The sequence below is a fragment of the Gordionus sp. m RMFG-2023 genome, chromosome 5, assembly GCF_954871325.1.
Source record: "Gordionus sp. m RMFG-2023 chromosome 5, tfGorSpeb1-WG-v2, whole genome shotgun sequence".
Lineage (NCBI taxonomy): Eukaryota > Metazoa > Nematomorpha > Gordioida > Chordodea > Parachordodidae > Gordionus > Gordionus sp. m RMFG-2023.
In genome coordinates, this window is record NC_088779.1 from 14,977,450 (window position 1) to 14,992,676 (window position 15,227).

The window sequence follows — 15,227 nt, forward strand, 5'->3', positions numbered from 1 at the left end:
CACTCGTTTATATATTTACGAAGGGACTAAAGAATAATTCATCCATATCAATGTGACTTCAAAAATGGAGTTTGGCTATGGGAGCTTATGACTTTACGATAATTCATAGACCCGGGAAACGAAATGTAGTACCGGATTGTTTGTCAAGATACCCCAAATGAACACAGAAGAGATGGTACAAGAGATAGATGATGAAATAATTTATAACAAATTTTGGGACTTACCAATAAATTTTAAAAGAATAGTTCAAGAAACTAGTATTGATATCGAATCAATAAAGGTAATTAACAATATAAAAAATCATGAACAGATAAAGAATAAAATATATAAAAATATTGAAATGGACAGCGTTTACATGAGCGGGAGGGGTAGGAACAGTTTGCATCCTTTTTTTGAGGGGGGGGGGGGGGGGTAAGCTGCTTTAATGGGGGTAGGATAAATTTTTTTGGGGGTTATCTATTAAATTTTGAGATGAAATAGGACAAAATTTCTTGATGTAAAAATTAATAATTTTATCCAAATCTATATATTGCAAACAATCATACATATTGTTTCCAAATAAACTATCCTTTTAAATGTAATTTAAAAGGTTTAGATATTTCAGAAAGCTCATAATGCCATAATAATTAATTCATTGTAAATAATGGAGGTCTTAATTGAATTTATTATCTAAAAAATAAATTCTTTATATTCACAAAATATCGATAGTTGGTAGTAGAGATAGATTAATTTAAGTTATACTTTATAAATTCTTTGAAAGAGTATCAATAAATAAATAGGTGAAAATAATGATAAAGAGACACCGCCGCCAAAGACGGCGGGAATTTTTTAGGGGGGGGGGTAGGTAAAGGTTTTTGAAGGGGGTTCGCAATTAATGAAAATCATGTCATGTAGATTCTGGAAATGGAACTGAGCTTAATTAAAGATCGTCTTTTTAAAGAGAATAGGATCATAATACCGATAAATATTGTCACAATTGAGTGATTTTGTCATCAATCAGCGAATGACCAACTTCTTTCGATTTCGACTTTACAGATCTTGTATCCCCACCAAATCTATTCGTCTTAATTTTTAATGTCTTCTAGTTTCTAACGACGGCGGTCTATTGTCTAATATTCTTCACTTCTAAGGACTGTTTGTATCCGATTACAATCTGAAATTATTGAATCCTTCTGTTTCTTGTCAACCCCTTGTAAACAATTATCTCTTGATCTCTATAGGCAATTGACGAACTCGATTCACTTCTGTTATCATGATTCCCGATACATTCTTCTTGCTCTTTTTAATTATATTTCGTTTGGTAAATTATCCTAGTCTTTGCTTATTTCTAACGGTTTCTGGTAATTAATGATTAGCATATTATCTGGTAAACGATGACGACTTTTGTTAACGATGGTAGCATGACATCATTGACCAGTTGTTCTTGCTAGTCGCCTATTTCTAACGTTCTTTTAAATTAACCAATTGGCTCTTTAACTCTGTCATGCTTGACGATAATTTGTCTGATATTCACGATTGTTTCCCAGAATTCAGGTCTCTATGATCATCAACTTTCGTACCTTAGACTAAAGTTTCCGTCAACAATTGGCGATATTAGTAAGCTATTAACGATTGCAGCATGAATGTCTCGAACATTTGTTCTATCTAGTTTCTTGTTTAAAATATTCTCTTGTAATTGATCAACGCTTTTTCTCGGAAAATGATTGGCGATAATTTGTCTGCGATTACTATTGTTTCCACGAATTCTTGTCTCTATATCGTCGACTTTCGTGACTAGAGTTTCAGTTAACACTTGGCTATATTGGTCAGCGATTAACGATTGCTCGAACGTCTTGACCCTTTGTTCTATCTAGTCGCTTGTCTTTGAAGTTCTAGGCATCTAATTCTTGTAACCGTATAGATCTTACGACAGTTCCTAGATATCGACTTTGTCTTTATTCTCACTTGATCTTGGTCTCATCATTTCAGATCGCATCTAATCTACTTCGACCTAAAATAATCTATTTAACCCTTTATAACTTCTGAAATAATTTATCCCTTTTTCTTACACATTTATTCTCAAATTTGAACTACACCGAATATATCATATGTCCACTTCGTTTTAAGGTATCGCCTCTAATCTAATTCTTCCTTGCCTATTCTATTATATTTTTTAACTTCGAAATATTTGCTCACTTTTTTCTCTAATTAAATTTTATAATTATAATACATCGTCAAAATACGCTAAATTAATTATACCATTATGTCAAATTCTATCACCCCTCTACTCTCAATGTAGCTGAAATCCATATATTCCTTGAGCTATTTGTAGGTAATATCCACATCCTTTGTCAAACATGTCTATCTACCGTTGTATCTATATCTAAAGTTCTCTTGAACATCTTGAATCTAAAAAAAATCTTAGTTCTAAATTTTTATAAGAAATCTTGTAATCTTGTTACACGCCTGTTCTTTAAAGAAAACTAAAATATCTGTTTCTTTTCTTCTTTATGATGTTCACGTCCATTGTTCAAAAACAACTGGAATAAATATCTTTTTTTTTTCTTTTTCACCAAATGACTTATTTTCTCGCAAGTCTCGTTGTTTCTCAACACACCAAAATTATGATTCTCATAACTCTCCCAGACTTGTTAAAAACAAATCATTTATGGCTATCATCAATTTTATTCTATCTGAAAATATGATTCTCATAATTATGTCTATCATCAATTTCATTCTATCTGAAAATATGATTCTCATAATTATGTATATCATCTATTTCATTCCATATAATTTATGATTCTCACAATTATGTCTATCATCAATTTTAAAACACAAAATTATGATTCTCTAATTCTAGCACAACTTGTTTAAAAAAAAAGTCTCTTTTTTTTCGAAGTATTTCATATCCATATCATTATTAAAAAAAATTATTTCTTCATTCTGCACGATATTTTCTTCTATCTAAAACCGATTAAAACAATTTTAAAAAAATCTTAACATAACTTTTTTTAGTATTCTATCTTTTTACTCTAATTGTATTAAAATCTTATTTGATTCAAAAAATAAAAATCCGATCTCTAATTGAGCTCAATTGCGGCATAAATTTTCTAATGACGAAAGCCGTTTCTCTTTATGAAGATTTTTGGTTAATCTACAACCTAATATTATACTACATTCACATATCAAATCCTTGAGGCTGTTTTATCTCTCACAGCCCTTAAAATAAAAGTTAAACGTAAATCTTCAATAAGAATCTAATTACAACATCAACTATTTCCTAACAATAAATTTATATTCTAATCTTATTCGCCGAATTTTTAAATTATTATATCTTAGCAAACTCTTAGTTTAATATTAACCTTCGCAATTTATGTTTCTTTTTCTTTGTCATAGTTATTTCTAGTGATCAATTAATAATAATTCTAAAATCTAAAATATCAGTCTCTATAAGTTTCAAAATTCAAATGGTTTTTAGTTCACCAGTAACTTTTAAATATAAAATTCCTATTTATCACCTTTAAATAACTAAACACAAACTTCTTTATATCTTACTATGAATGCTACCTTTATAATTCTTTGTTTTTAATTTTAGATTTTATATTCTACATAAATAATCTTATCAAAATAATTTTTCTTTTTCACTTTTATTTACATATTCTTCTTACGTTCTTCTGGAATTTATTTTTTTTTGTATTAGAATACAGTTTGGCACTTCTCCTTGTCCCACCGTATATATTGATTTGCATTAGACTGAGAAGTTGTAATTGCCCTGTCGCCTTGTCACAATTGAGTGGTTTTGTTTGTGAACTTAAGAACCTAAATATAAAAAGAAATATATACTAAAATTATAGTTGAATCCTTTATTGAATAATAATAAATATAATTAAATACAAAGTGAAAAACATAATCAAAATAAAAGAAAATTAAAATTAATATAAGAAAAATAAAAGTAAAAAATTAAAAAGTAAATTTAAGTTAAAAAAAATGATCATTTTTCGTATCATAATTTATCCATTATATATCCTTTTTCTTTAATCAACATTTACATAGTCTCCCTAGCGAAGAATAAAAAGTTCTACATCCCACTTGTTAAAACTGTTAAAGTATGAAAAAATCTACAAATATCACGCGTTTTTTCTCATTTACATAGATGGGGATATTTTAGTAAAACATTATTTTTGTTTACGATTTGCATAATGCCTTTTTTTGTAACGCAAAAATGCAAAAAATATTAGAAAGGAGATATTACAGGAATTACACAAAGGGCATCTTGGTGCTGGGAAAACGAAATTGTTGGCGAGAAATCATTTGGTGGCCTGGTCTAAACGCTGAAATAGATCAGGAGGTGAGAAACTGTGATACGTGTATTAAATATGCGGACAATCCTCATAATGTAAAAAATTCATGGGAAACAGCTGTAAAAGTGTTTGCACAATTTGAAGGTAGCAATTTCATGATATGTGGTGACGCATTTAGCAAGTTTCCTATCATTAGAAGAATGAGATATATAAATACTGAGTCAACAATCAAAGAAATGTTAAAAATAATCAGCTTATTTGGTACACCCAATAAAATAATCAGTGCTAATGATACTAATTTTACAAGTAGCTTGTTCAAGAAATTTTGCAATGATCATGGAATTGAACAGATTCTCACCGCGCCTCACCACCAACAGTCCAATGGTCAGTGTGAGCGAATGATAAGATCAATGGAAATATGCATGAAAAGGAATATGGAAAGTAATAATAAAATAGACTTAGATATAGCTTTAGAAAAGTTTTTATTCCATTATCGCAACACACCAAACGTAACAAACAAGATACCAAGCGAAGTGATGTTCAACAGAACCATAAGAACCAGATGGGATTTAATCAAAGCACAAAAAGATAAAGTGAATGAATTTATTCGTAATTTATCGTCAAATAGAAATATCATGAATGGTGACAAAGTTTGGTATAAAACCTTCAAGGATAATATATGGGACAAAGGCACGGTAAAACGCAAAAATGGGAATTTAATATATGAAGAAGATACAGGAAACAAAATTATTAGAAGACATTTAGACCAAATCAAAAAAAGGTCTACGAGTATCACACCACTTAATGAAACAACACATTTTAAAATAAATACTGAAAATGCAATACCTTTTACTCTAAGTTTTAAAAGAAATGATGATCAAAATTTTGGACTACAAGAACAGAGTCTTATTAGTCAAAGACCAAGCAGGAATATAATTTTTCCCAAAAAATTTGATAATTTTATAATGAAATAAAGACTAAAAAAATATATATATAATAAAATATTTTTCTTTTAAATAAACTTTCAATAGAAAAAGTTAATGAAATACACTAATGATAACGATATAACTATCAAGAAACGTTGCCTGCACGATAAGATTCACATGCAAGAAAAATCTGAGTGGAGTGTATTTTTTTTAAAGGGTGGAATGTTGATATGACCTGATTTATACCAACCTTTAAATTGGTTTTTTTGTGTTTATATAAATTATTATATAAAATTGATTTTTTTATATAAATTATTAAATTAATTGTAAATTGATTTTTTGATGCTATATAAGCATTACATTTTTAGTTTTCAAAAAAAAGAAGAATTTTAAAAATAAATTAAACAAAATAAAAAATTAAACTTGTTTTACCCATGACCATTCTCGCAGTAAACTTTAGGTATGATAAAAAAAGATATCTTTATTCTATACATTTATTTATAATATGCTTAAAATAGGATAAATAAAAAGAAATATGCATAAAATCTAGACAAACACAATCAACTAAAATACTTTTAGTAAAATTATAAACATCTGTAATTAATAATAATCTTCAAAATCAATAACATTAACAATGGGATCCAGAATTGTTAATATAAATGTTTTTTATATTTCCATCATCATATTTAAATAGCGGATACATTTGCCAGCAAAATGAAGCTCCATAGTTAGCATACACCATAATCGGGGTATTGAGAAATCTGGCTACATTTTGCATCATTACCCATTCAGCATTCTTATTTACCTTTTCTATTATCTACTGTTGCACATCATCTTCATATTTTGACCTTAAGCATAATCAAATATAATTTTTTTGCAGCATCAGCAAGACTAGTGTTGTTAAACGGCTCGATTTGAGTCGATTTTGAAAATCGGCTAACTCACTACTTCATCCAGAGAAATATTAAGTATGTCTAAAGATTTCGCTCATAGAAAGAACAAAGGTCTAGATATATATTATCAAAATCTTGAGACTTAAGCAATATTTTTTCTGGCTAAAATGTTGAGTTAGCCATTTTTAAAAATAGGCTTAAAACGAGCCGTTTAACAACACTAAGCAAGACCATATGTGATCTAATCAAAGCAAGGAGTTTTGTTTTCCTGTAATCTCCATACTTATAGATCTAATTATTTTTTTAAAAAAATTAAATGTTACTATCTAAAAATCAATCATGCTAAAAAAAGAATGTTCTGAATTAATATAGGATATAATCATTAAAATTTAAGGTAAAGAAAGAAACAAAACCTATGCTATGAATATTAGTATAAAAAAATACAACTATAATTTATAAAATATTAACTTATATAATCAGGCAAATTTTTTTATGATTATTAAATTACCAGTAAAAACAATTCCTCTCTGGTTCAATTGTTTCCATCTGTGATGGAACAGTTAGCACCCTTCCTATATTTTGGGGGACTTTCTTTTTTACTGAGACTAGCATATTTTCTCTAAATATTGGTAGTTGGATTATAAAAATGTTTAAATGTATGTTAAATGATTTTAATGAATGTGTCATCTATGGCTTTAATATATAAAAAAAGTAAATTAATCATGATTTTTAAAAATTACAATTAATTGTAAATATTACAATTTTTTAACTTTGAGTCTGAGTGTACAAAGTCTACCTCTACTAGGTCACTAGAAGATTTTTTAATTATATAATTAAAAAGGTTTATAAATTTTTCTATATAACAATATACCTTTGGTAAGAACTAAGAACTATTGCGAACATTCAAAAAATATTGGGCAATTATCTTTGTTTATTTAACTTCATAACTTTTTATCGATTCGGAAAATCCGTATAAATAAGATAAAATATAGCTTTTATTTCTTAATACGCCATTTGGCATAAGTCTACTCCCAAAGTAACAACACCTTTTTTTATAAATATTTTTTATTTATCCACATTTATACCTCTCCTTGTAAAGCTTGAGATAAATTTTTTACATTGACTTCAGAAGTGGCAAAGTTAATTAAAATTTTTTTTACAACTTTTAAGCTTTTTATATTAAGCTCCTGTTTGTTGAATGGCTCATTTAAGATAACGGGGAGGGGGGGGGTATCAGATAAAATAGTCAGTGAAATGTGTGTGTAGAAAGGATGTAGGCGGAAATAGAAATGTAAGTAGGTCAGAAGTTTATGGTTCTTCTAAGATATTTTGATGCACCCCATGCCCCCCTCCCACCAAAAAAATATTATATATTACTATAAGGAAGAATTAGAAAGAAAAAAAATGAGTAAATTAATAAATTTTTAAAATAACGACAATAATTCAAAATTTTTAAAAAGGCATTTTTACAAAAAAATGTGCTAACCATATTTATTTTCATAAAATTCGAATATAGCCAAGTTCTACAATATCTCCAATAAATTATATGAGGGAAAAACCTACCTAATAATACCCCCCCCCCCCCCCAACACATCGCCTATAACCAGACCCTTTTCAGATTTTCCATTGTTACATACTGCTTAGAAACATTTTAATATAATTATTAAGTGTCATATAGGATATATGGCAACAGTCAATTTCAAGTTTATACTGAATATAGTAACTAAGTTCAATTCTAGAATATCGTATGTAATTGGGAAATTTGATTAAATAAATATAAATCTTCCATTTAACGAATAAAAAATTCTAACAGTATTATCGGATGGAGCCTAGTAAATACGTGGATACCGTCTCAAGTATTTAATTCGCCTTTAATAAAATTGAATATTTTATTTTTGCAAAAGTCAATTATTATAGGCTTTTTATTATATTTAATTTTAACCTATAATTTATATATATACTTATATATAATAATTTTATGATTAATTATTTATTTCTTAAATTAATGATTTGAACAATTTATCATACTTGTATTAATTTTACAGTTATGAAGGAATAATTTTGTGATTTGGTCTAATTTATTAAAATACAACTAACTAAACTATCAATATAATGAGATATATTTTGTAAATAGTTGATACAATAGATAAATTAAAAGATGTTCATGCACACAATCCAATACCAGCTCCAAATGATAATAATTTAACAATAGAAAAAGAACAAAATATTTCAAAATTAAATCAAGTAATCAATTTTTTTTATCTTTTATTTTCAGATGTAATTTTTTTGTAAATATTGAGCTTTAAGATCATAAATCCTTATTTTTTTAAAATTGATTTCTAATATAAATTGGCAAAAATTAATCCTATTATATTTTTTTTTATAGATTTTTGAACATTAATTTAAAATGGCATTAAAAAGATTTGATTTAAATAATTTTTGAAATATTATCTGATAATCTATTTAAAAAACGTTTTTTATAAAGAAATTTATTTTTGTAAAAACACATTTTTTATAAAGAAATTTAATTTTGTAAAAACCTTTTTTAAAAATTATTTAGTTGATAAAAGCATAATTACAATTTATATTACCATAAAGATCAAATACCTATATATATAGGTTAACGTGTATTTAAATTTATTTAATAATCAGATATGGTCAAGATTATGTCTATAAAAGCAGGAAATGATGTTGATGCAGCATTTTTTTAAAGATTATTGTTATTAATATTCATTTAAAGATGTCTTTCCTAATTGGCTTAGTTTTTATATTTGCACAAACTTTCTAAAGTTATGATCAAATATGGCTGATTTATTCAAGCTAGTAAATTTTAGACATTTATCCAATTCATTTTCTTAACTTTGTTTGTGCCTTCCTTTAAGCTAGTGTTGTTAAACGGCTCGCTTGGGCCGATTTTTAAAAACGGCTAACTCAATACTTCATCCAGAAAAATATTACCCAAGCCTGAAGATTTTGCTCATAGAAGGAACAAAGGTTTAGGGTGAATTCACAGTAGAGAGCAACAGCAACACGACAATCACCACACAACATTAGGCGACAGAGCAGCTGATTTGTTGTAAGCGACATAGCATTCATAGTAGTAGTGACAAGCATTTTTTTAATTTTATAAAAATATGGTTCCAATAACAACTTTAAAGGTTATATTACATTTTATTTTTACATAAACAGGTAAAAATATTCAAGAAAATTATAATTATCGCCTTTCAAGGGCCAGAAGAATGGTGGAATGCACCTTTGGCATATTGGCATCTAAATGGCCTATTCTTAATCGAGCCTTGGATACCAATGTCACCAATAGTGAAACTATTATAAAAACTTGTGCACTATTACACAACTTGGTTATTGATAAAGAAAATATAGATCTCTGCCCTAAGGATACTCAAGATCATAAACAAAATAATTATTTATGTAATCCTCAATCCATAAAAACCCCTCAAAAGTTTCTAAAGATATTAGAGATGCATTTTCATAATATTTTTATAGAAATAAATTACCTTGGCAATTATAGCTTATATTTTAAAAATATTATTCTATTTTTTTATATTGATTTGTAATGATATAATAAAAAGAAAGATTTTTATTATATGTGTCTTAATATGATTAAAATAATAGAAAACATAAATCTATACCCCAAGAATATACAAGATCATTAACAAAATAATTATTTATGTAATCCTCAGATGTAAAAAACCCCTCAAAAGTTTCTAAAGATATTAGAGATGCATTTTCAGAATATTTTTATAGAAATAAATTACCTTGGCAATTATAGCTTATATTTTAAAAATATTATTCTATTTTTTTATATTGATTTGTAATGATATAATAAAAAGAAAGTTTTTTTTATTATAAGTGTCATAAATATGATTAAAATAATATAAAAGCCCTCCAATGAAATAATAACAATATATAATATTTTTCATTCTTCATCAGTGTCAAAGTTGAAGAGAATATCAAAAATAATTTTAATAAGCTTCTTCTTTCCCCTTTCTGTTCTTTTTTCAAAGGTTTGGTCTAGCATGACATTAAGCCAAGAATTTGTAGATGATCTTATTTCTTTCATTTTTTCTATTTCAAGTATTTTCTCAAATAGATCTAGTTTAAAATAAATAAAAATATTTACAAATGTTACCTTGATCAATATTTTTTTTTAAAATTAATTTTTTGCAAGATAAATTTGATGCAATACTAGTTGAAGGTGATGCTAAATATATATAATATTATTTATATAAAATATGATTACAAACATTCCTTAGAACTGTATTTTCACTACTTGTCTCTATGTAGGGGATTTCAATGACTATATATTAATAAAATATTAACAAAATTTAGTATATTTCTTCATATTGATAATTTTCATTACCACTCATTTGCTCAAACATTGCTCTACAATAATTAAACTCTTTAATTACCTGTCTCAATATTGTTTTCAGCTGATATTAATTTCCAAATCAAGGTATTTTTATAACCTATACATTTTTTTGTCATAAAGACAAGGATGGTATCTAATGGAATTGATTAAATCTTCTTTATTGATTTTCTATAAAAAATTATTAATATAATATTTATTTATATTCTGATATATATATATATATATATATATATATAACATTTATTATTTTAATAGCATATCAAAAATTTACTTGTAAATCTTTTTTGGCCATATTGTAGTTAATGTCGCATGGAAAAAAACAAAATGATTTGTAACTTGATTTTTATGTTTAATGCGACAAATGTGGCTGGATTGTTGTGTCGCGTCGCAAAAGCTCACTATGAATAGTCATTGGTAATCACCAGAGTTGTTAAAAGATACTTTTTAAATGGATCTAGATACAGATACATAGTCTCAAAAGTTATTTAGATACAGCGTCTAAAAGTTATCAAGATGCAGATACATTTTTTTAATGTATCTGTATACAGATACATTTTTTATTATGCTCTTATAGGTTTGCATAAACCTAAATTAATATTATATTGTGAAAAGGTCATGGTAAAGCAATAGAACTTGTTGTTGCTTCCTCTTCCTCTTCTTCATCGATATAGATCTAAATAAATATATAAACTTAAAAATTTAGTTATAAAATAAAATTTACCATTTCCATATTGTAATATTAAAATTTGTATGGTTTATTGATAAACTCGGACATAATATTTAAATTAATGAATATTTATATATATTTTTTATATATAAGTTTTAATAATTTATTTATATATAATTTTTTATTATAGTATTAATAATTATTAATATATAATATATGTATATATATTTATTTATTTAATAAGCTCATATGAAATAAAATAAATTTTACAGTCAAATATTTTTATTTATAATAAAAAAGGGGTATATAAAATGTATCTTAAAAAGTATCTAAAAACAGATACAGATATCTCTAAAAAATATCTAGATACAGATACCTTTCTAAAAAATCTATCTAGATACAGATACTACATTTTTATATCTAGATACAGTATCTAGATACTTGTATCTAGATACTTTAACAACTCTGGTAATTACATATATTTGTATTTTGTCGTGTTGCTGTCGCTCTCTACTGTGAATTTACCCTTAGACATATATTATCGAAATCTTGAGGCTTTTCTGGCTATATTGAGCTAGCCTTTTTTTAAAAATCGGCTCCAAACAAGCCGTTTAACAACACTACTTTAAGCCTTGCAGCATATTTAACAAATATTTTTTAAACCTAATCCTGATGTCTTTAATATACATAACCTTTTTTTCTCTACACTCGTCTGATCTTTCAACACATTTGACTTCCATCTAATTCTATTTTTAATTCATTCTAGTTTAGGTATCTTATCTACTTTTATGGGCCATGTCTCTACACTAGGCCTATTCAAAAACAAATACGAATTATTAGAATTTAATTTGTTCAAATGAATTATTTCTATTCATATTTGTTCCAAAAAAAATCAATTATTTTTAAAAATATAATTAAGTAAAATATTATGAATAGAATAACATGCCATTTAATGCATTTTCACAACTAATTTCTTTTGTAATGGACTGAATTGACAATGAAGCCATCTGGAAATTTTTAAAATCTAGACATCTTTTATCAAATCATATTGGTAAATATAATTATATCAGTCTAAAATCGATTTTTTAAAAAGATGAATAATCGGCCAAATCTTATCTGATAAAAAATATTGGCACACCCTAGTTGTGAGCTGCAAAATTTATTGTTCTTACTTACCTAAGTATGTTAATATACAAAATGTAGACCAATATATAAAATGAAGATATATTAATATTAATATTAACCAGTTGGGTAGTACCCTACATCCATATCTGACCTCATTCAATTTATAAAAATCCTGAATTAGATGTTAATCAAGAAAAAAGATTTTCTTTATTAAAATATCAAAAACAAAAAAAATAAATTAAAATTCTTTTATATATTTTTTCCCCGAAACCTTACCAAACTGATATAAATATAGATATTCTTTATTTTTTATTTAAGGTGTTTACACTTATCTTTTGTTTATTTTATATCATAGTTGTTTTTAAATTATAAATATGTATAGAAGTAATTGTCCTGAATCATAAAATGGTATGTTTAAAAATAAAGTCAGAATTTATAACAAAAATATTAGAGGTCTGCAAAGCATGGCCCAGAATTTAATTAGCTCGCTCCCCTTGTAAAAATTTTTACGAATAATCAAGCTCGACCTGTTAAAGTTTTACGAATAGTCTGCCCTGGCCTTTTAATTTTTTATGACAATTTTCAAGTCATAACATTTTTAATATCGATATCTAATATTTTTTTCCAATATGAATTAAGGTTCTTATATCTTTCTTTTATGGATATCTATTTCTACAACAACCTTTTATAAATCAATTATGTTATCTGTTTTTTGCATGTGTAATTGTATCATATCGAAATAAATATTTTTTTTGTGATTTATTTATAGCTTTAGTAGGTTAAACAACTCAGAAATAAGCATATTATAATTTATTTTTAAATAGTATAAATCAAAATATTAGCTTGAATTTAAAAAAATATTCCGAAATTTGAATGTCCCATCTGGCCTATTAGCCCTGCCTGATACTTTATATATAAATTCTACAGCCCGAAAATTTTTGCAAATTGTTGGCCCGTTATAATTTTTTAAATAAAAGGCTTAGCTTTGTAGATGTCTAATTTTCATGTCTAAATAAAATTTAACTGCTATATTTTATAATTTAGCATGTTACAACAGAGGAATCCTTGGTAAAATGCACAATAAAATCAGTAAATCAAATTGACGAAAATTTAAATGTAGAAAAAGTTGATAAAAAATTGAACACTAAAACACCCTATAAATCACTTTTATCACTAGTTCCAGAAGCCTCTAAAATCAATACTTCCAATGATAAATTGAAAAACAGGCAGGGAGAAATGGAGGAACTAAATGTTTCAAGTGACCATGTTATGGAAGATGGTGAAGCAAGTGAAGATGATTTAAACAAATTCGAGAAAATTAATGACATAGGAATAGGACTTTTTATGGATAACTTCAAGCAAGATTTGGTTTTTATTTTTTATATAAAAATATCGATACAGTGCTGTATTAATATTTGGCGGCAATACTTTATTACTTTAAAAAATAGGTAGGGGCACGTTAAATAGTCCAAAAAGTAATAAAATTTTTATTTTGTTAAAATATATGACAAAATTTTTTTTGTACTCATGCAAATAGGATAGGAATGACAGTTTAGTCAAAAAATACTTTATTAATTTTAAATAATTCAAATAATATTATACAAATAAAATAATGACTTATTAAAATGACGACTATTGTTATAAATATTTATTTATTATTATAAAAAAGAGAATATAAAAAATTTAATTATATATGCAATAAAAATAAATAAATAAACTATGCAGAGTTGTTAAAGAAATCTTTCAAATTGATATAGATATATCGTCTAAAAACGTATTTAGAACAGATCAATTTTTTGGCTTAATCTAAGGTTCTATTGTTAAAATTCAAATTTCAAAGTGAGCTAAAAATTTATTGAGCTGATATCACATCTATATTCATATAGGGTTAGGGTTAGGTGGTTAAAATAATGACAAATTTTTATCAATATTGCACCATTAGTTTATCTCTAAGGATATTTTTACCCATACCAAACTCTTTCTACCGGAGCTAACAACTTTTTACTGGTATAATCATTAAATATATTAAAATCCCACAGGTTTAAAAAAATTATTCAAAATTTGATGAGCGTCAAATATATCTATTTAAATTTATTCTTAGATTTTTTAATTTCTCTTCAGAGATTGTCTAGAAATACTGATCTAAAAATTATCATATATATTTTTTAAATTAATATAAATAAAATAATGCAATATAAAATTTATCTGGTTTATGTAAATAAACTCGGACACAATATTAAATTTAATTCAAATACTATATATAAAAAACATAAAATAGAATTTAATCAAAATGTATCTAAAAATATATACAGATATCTCTTAAATAGTTCTAGATACAGATACTACATTTTTGTATCTTGATACTTTAACATCTGCTATGTATTTTTTAAAAAATAGTTACCTTTTGCATTTTTTTATGTACTCGTATTTTTATAAATAATTTCTTTTAACAGTATTAATTTCGAAAGAACTGATTGATTAATGGTAATAGAAAAAAAACCCGGAAAAATACCCCTAAAAAACCCTCGGGAAAAAACCCTCCGGATAATAAAACCCCAGGGAAAAAAACCTCCGGATTTTTTTTCCCATATTTATAGAATTTGTCACAAAAAGCAATTCTCAATTTCAAACATGTCGAATTGAGCCTCGATTTCCTTCAGATGTATCGTGAATCAGAGCATTATCCGACGAAGAACGCACAAATCAATGCTAAGGTTGGGATCATCATCGTTTTTCTAATCTGGTTGGGAATAAAAACCTATCAATCTGGGTATTTATTAAAAAAATGGAATGCGAGGTGGCTACCGATGAAACCAAGCTTGAACGATGGCGTGTAGATAGTTGGACACCGAAAAAATCGCAGTTATAATTCCCAGATTCGGTTAAAGAAACTTTGCGAGGAATACCGTGATGGGGGAAGCCTTCCAGATTTTATAAGAGCGATTT

General features: G+C 26.2%; 1 protein-coding gene across 4 annotated transcripts in view; it reads left to right on the forward strand.

The window, feature by feature from the left end:
• The first annotated feature begins 7,815 nt into the window (after window positions 1-7,815).
• The window catches only part of LOC135930565 (uncharacterized), a 67,062-nt gene continuing 59,650 nt past the window's right edge, over window positions 7,816-15,227 (forward strand). For all 4 annotated transcript variants that reach the window (XM_065467387.1, XM_065467386.1, XM_065467388.1 and 1 more), the window contains exons 1-3: window positions 7,816-7,955; window positions 8,234-8,343; window positions 13,326-13,649. In XM_065467387.1, the coding sequence (XP_065323459.1) occupies window positions 7,922-7,955; window positions 8,234-8,343; window positions 13,326-13,649 (468 nt within the window). In that variant the 5' untranslated portion in view covers window positions 7,816-7,921. The remainder of the gene's footprint in view (window positions 7,956-8,233; window positions 8,344-13,325; window positions 13,650-15,227) is intronic.